General features: G+C 42.3%; 1 protein-coding gene across 1 annotated transcript in view; it reads left to right on the top strand.

Annotated features, from left to right (window-relative positions):
- Positions 1 to 5,000, top strand: part of LOC138015046 (collagen alpha-1(I) chain-like) — a 46,766-nt gene that overhangs the window by 10,949 nt on the left and 30,817 nt on the right. The window contains exon 7 of the mRNA XM_068861949.1: positions 4,784 to 4,837. Within this exon, the coding sequence (XP_068718050.1) occupies positions 4,784 to 4,837 (54 nt within the window). The remainder of the gene's footprint in view (positions 1 to 4,783; positions 4,838 to 5,000) is intronic.

The raw sequence follows: 5,000 nt of genomic DNA, 5'->3' as shown, positions 1-5,000 counted from the left end.
TGTTTGGGATGAAGCTTGGGTGCCTAATCTAGATTGCACTGACTGTGGGTTAAGTGCAGTTCGTGCGTATCTCCGTTTTTCTTCCTTCATACTTTGCTTTCTTTAATAGTGCGACATATTTTCTTGTGGTTGTCTGAGTCACTAGCTAGTGGCTTCTCCATGTAACAATCTATGGTTTCCCAACTATTTCTTGGCAAGTTTTATGTGCTTGTTACATTGGACTAAAATGTCGTTACCTTCATTCAGAGTAGAACGCCGTTCTTCATCGTCTGACATATCCAAAGCATTCTCAATCTTTCCCATGACACTTTTGTTAATGTCAAACTGAATCTTGTTGAATTCGGCATGGGGGAATGCTCCCGTTTCTAGCTCGCTCGTTTTCCCCATCTCCTTTATCTCGTGCTCGAGCGATTTGAGGCGCTGATTGCATTCTTTTTGTGCATTGAGTACTGTTTGAGCCCAAGCTGTTACTCTTTCTTCTTCGCTTGCATTTGAGTGACAACTAGAGACTCCCAAAGAACCATGTTGTGGTCTTGATTCATGTTGTGCAGAATTGCGCTGTCGCCTGCTTGATCCTGACTGTTCCGGGCTTGCATTATGTGCTTCAAGGTGTCTGAGCACTTGACTTGACATTCGAGGCATGCCAAGTTGAATTAGGAACACTTCTGATGATATTTGTGAAGATATTGAAAATTTCTACCGCACAGCACTTTTAAAGCTTGCACTAAGGCAGGAAAAGACAAAAACTGCATATGCTAAGTGCGCATGTCTCAAAGCCAGACATGCACCATGACCCAGACTCCCCAGCGTGAGAAATCTGTTTCCATCTTCTTTCACGCTTCAGCCATCGGGAAACTCTAATTCTGTTCTCATGGGCCCCAGTTAGAAACAACAAGTTATAACATTGTTCCCCTTTGTCATTGATGTGCTGTGAAACATTATTCTAGCCCTGATGCATGAAAATAAATAGTTTCTATCAAAATGCTTGAATGATTGGAATTCTGTTGTTCTCAGACTGGGGTCTTAGGACACCATCTTTCAACACCTATGTAGCAAACTGTTGAATGGTCACTTACTGACAGGGAAACAACCACAGCCTTAACTATTTAATGCTGGTTGGTAACCAGATGAATTCACCCATTAGGGAGCTTAAGATCTACGATGACGACGTTGACAAAAACGCCACAAAACAAACATATCATTGGTTAAAATAGCATAAATAATCGTGCTGCACGTGCAGCACGGATTTTAGCTCATATTTTTGCGGTTCTCTGCAGACGACGACGTGAAATCACTAAATTTTAGGTTTTGACGACAACGTGAGCATGCAACAGAGAATCTTTCATTCTCTATTTTCAGTCAGAAACCGCTTGTACCAATTTATTTTTAGGGTTCCTTTTCCCACACTGTACGACGTGAACGAGATGGAATAATCGCTTTTACTAAGGCAAAGTTCTATTTTGAGGGGACGTTTTCATCGACATCGTCGTCGTAGATCTTATGCTCCCTATTCACTCCTCAGGCATCCCGGAAACGCCCCTGGTTGACGAGTAAAAATAATCTGGCGTTAGACCGAGTGAAATCTGTCAAGTCTCACTCCTGGAGTTAATGGTTTAAGTTTCAAATTTTCAGCGATGAGAGCAGGCTCAGATTCATTTTTTTACTACAGCTAGATTTTCGCTGGAAAATACTTGGTGGTATTCTGTTCCTGGCACAATCCATGATTTTGCATTTTAGCATGAGCACTTCCTTGGTTTGCAGACCAGTGAGGGGCCTTAATTGTGGTCATCAGGCCAAATCAGGATCAGTCAGGTCACGGATCTGTTGTACCCTGTTAGCGACATAAACATGGAAACGTTTGGCATCATTGTTGACATATCCAAGGACTGCTTGGCTGTCTGTCCAGAAATACTCACAGATCTCCTTGTACTCCAACTCGTTTCTCACAAAATCACTCATTTTTGCTGATATAGTAGCTGCAGCCAACTCCAACCTTGGCATTGCTGTGTGCCTTAAGGGCGTCAGTCGCCCTTTTCCGACAATGAAAGAACAATGTACTTCGCCTTGTTCGTTTATCAGTGGGAGATATGTACACTGTACATAACCTTCTTCTGAAGCGTCTGAGAAGTAATGTACTTCTAAGGCTTTCACAGGGCCAAAGTTCTCTGGCTTGTAGCAACGTTGTATTTCTAACTTCTCCAACTCAATGATTTCTTGTCGCCATTTCTCCTACTCTGGGCGTAGATAGTCAGGTACAGGGCTGTCCCAATCCAACTTATCCTTGCACATTTGCTGGAGAATCTGCTTTCCTTTGAGCGTTAGAGGAGCTAAGTATCCATTGGGATCATAAATAGAGCTGACAACTGATAGCAACCCTCTTTTGGTTAAAAGGCGATCGCGAAGCTCGATACGGAACCAGAAGCTATCGCTTTCGATGCACCACATTACGCCTAAAGCTCTCTCGATAGGTAGTGGATCTACTGCTAAGTTCAGTTCCTTGATACCCTTCGCATGATCTTCAGCTGGAATAGCTTCAAAAACTTCCTTCTTGTTCAAGACTATCTTGTGCAATCTGGGACAGGCTTTTTCACAGGTGCCTTGACTGGCTTTAATCAGACGGCTTCAGAAACGGTTGGCACAGATTTAAGCCCATCATCGACATAGAAATTCTTGTGTATGAATGTAGCTGCATCGGCACCTAATTCTTCTTCACCATCATCTGCTGCTCGTCTGAGCCCAAAGTGCGCACAACCTGGGGAGCTGCTGGCGCCAAACAGATGAGCTTTCATACGGTACTCGGCTACTTCCTTTAACGGGTCTCCGTTCAGCCACCAAAAGAAACGCAATGGTTCTCTGTGTTCTTCCTAGACCACAAACTGAAGGAACATGCTCTTCATGTCCATCATGAAGGCAACACTTTCCTGGCGAAAACGACACAGGATCCCTGACAGATCATTCATAAAATCAGGACCTTGCAGCAGGTAGTCATTGAGGCTGACACCATTGTAGTGCGCTGAGCAATCAAATACTACGCATATCTGTCCTGGTTTTTTGGGATGGTAGACTCCTGTATGAGGAACATAGTTAATTTTACCATCTTGTACTTCAAGATGATCAGCAGGGACTCTTTCTGCACATTGAGAAGTTAGGTCCTTCATAAAGGTCTGGTAGTCTGCGAAGAACTTTGGATTCTTTTTGAATCTTGCATTCAGTTGGTTCCATCTTTTTACAGCCAGCTTACGGTTCAGACTTAGAGGGAAGTGGCATTTCGTACCGTCCATCAGATTGCTTCTTCACACCATTCTCCAGGATCCTCAGAAATCTCTCATCTTTCATGGAATAGGGTTTCTTCTTGTCACTTGTCTCAGCAAAGTCAGTTTCCAAAACACGAAGAACTTTCTCTGGGTCAATGATCTCTTTAGCCTTTGTAGAGAATGCAAAGCCACTTGGGATTTCTGACACTTCGACTCTGTTGCACACACCTTTTTCTCTATCTTCTCTGTTACTTGACTTACAGACTCTTCCGATCACACCCCAACCAAGTGTGGTTCTCAGAGCATATGGCTCATCATCTCCACCAGGAACTATTTCTCTTGGTCGGATAGTCTTTGGACAGTTGTTACCAATCAAGATAGAGATCTCTGCGTCGGGATGGTATGGTGTTAATCTGTCGGCAATGCTTTTCAGATGTTCCCATTCTCTAGCAACTTGAGGCTTTGGGATCTGTGACCGATTGGCTGAAACAACTTCTCGGCTGAAGGCCACTGGCATCTTCACAACACACACTCTGCGGTAATCCAGAACTTCCAATCCGGAAATCTTGCTGGTTTTTACTCTTACATTCTGCTCTTGCATTGACGTCAACAGGAGTTCGGTTGATGGACCTTCCAGATGGAGCCGTTCGCACAAATTCTGGGATACAAAACTGACATTTGAATGGTCATCAAGGAGTTTCAACAAATCCAGACGTCATTGTTATTCGCAAGATAAAAAAAAAACATTTATTCCAGAGCTTGAGATAACAACTTAGTGCCGCTTAACAGCGACTTGAAAATGACATAGAACACATCAAACATGGGAAGTGAACAACAACAACATAGCGGGAACACAGCTCACAGGAGCGGTTACCTAACTGATTGGCGGAAACCGCAGACACTCAATTTACTACTGCGGTACTGCAGTAACACATGATTTACTGTATGAGTCAAATTTTGGTCAATGAGTCAATGAGTCATGAGTCAATATAGCAATAATTTATTGATTAAGCCTAAGCCCTCATTTCAGTGATTAGGCCTAAGCACTCTGAAATTTTAGCTTTCATTTTATGGGTTAGGGTAACTGCACTAACTCACTGACTCATGACTCATTGACTCATTGACTCATTGACTCATTGATTCATTGACTCATAAATACTTGAGACTCATTCCAGGAACCTTTGAAGTTATTATACGTTAGAACATTAGACACAATTTGCCCATCATCCAGCAACATTCCCGGCTGTTCTGGTACTAAACATTGGAGTGTACATGTATGAGATCGTAGCAAAATTTATCACCATTATGAAATTACTTAATCTTAATAACAGTATAACCATCACTGTTGTTAATTTATGGGAGAAATACTTGTTGAATCATGCTGTAGGGAAATAAAAAACAGGCCAGAATTGAGTTAATTTCTATTTCTTGGGGTCTCCTGTCTGTTCCAAGCCACGGTGAACTTGCTGTCACTTTCTGTTGAATTGCCTTGCAACCTGATGTTAATTAATTCCTATTTTCTATTGCAGGGTCTGCCTGGAGAACCTGGAAGCCCGGGAGCACCAGGAATGCGTGGATTACCTGTATGTTCAAACTTTGAATATTCTTCTACACAACCACATAATCAGATATTTGTTTTGTAGCTGTTGAGATTTTGTCAAATACAGTTGGTAATCACAAACTGGTGCCTGCTTATTTCTTCGATTGCAATAACTTACTGTGTATTTTAAAAATTATCAATTTTTC

The sequence above is a fragment of the Montipora capricornis genome, chromosome 1 (assembly GCF_036669925.1).
Source record: "Montipora capricornis isolate CH-2021 chromosome 1, ASM3666992v2, whole genome shotgun sequence".
Classification (NCBI taxonomy): Eukaryota; Metazoa; Cnidaria; class Anthozoa; order Scleractinia; family Acroporidae; genus Montipora; species Montipora capricornis.
This window is presented reverse-complemented; position numbering and strand designations above follow the sequence as displayed.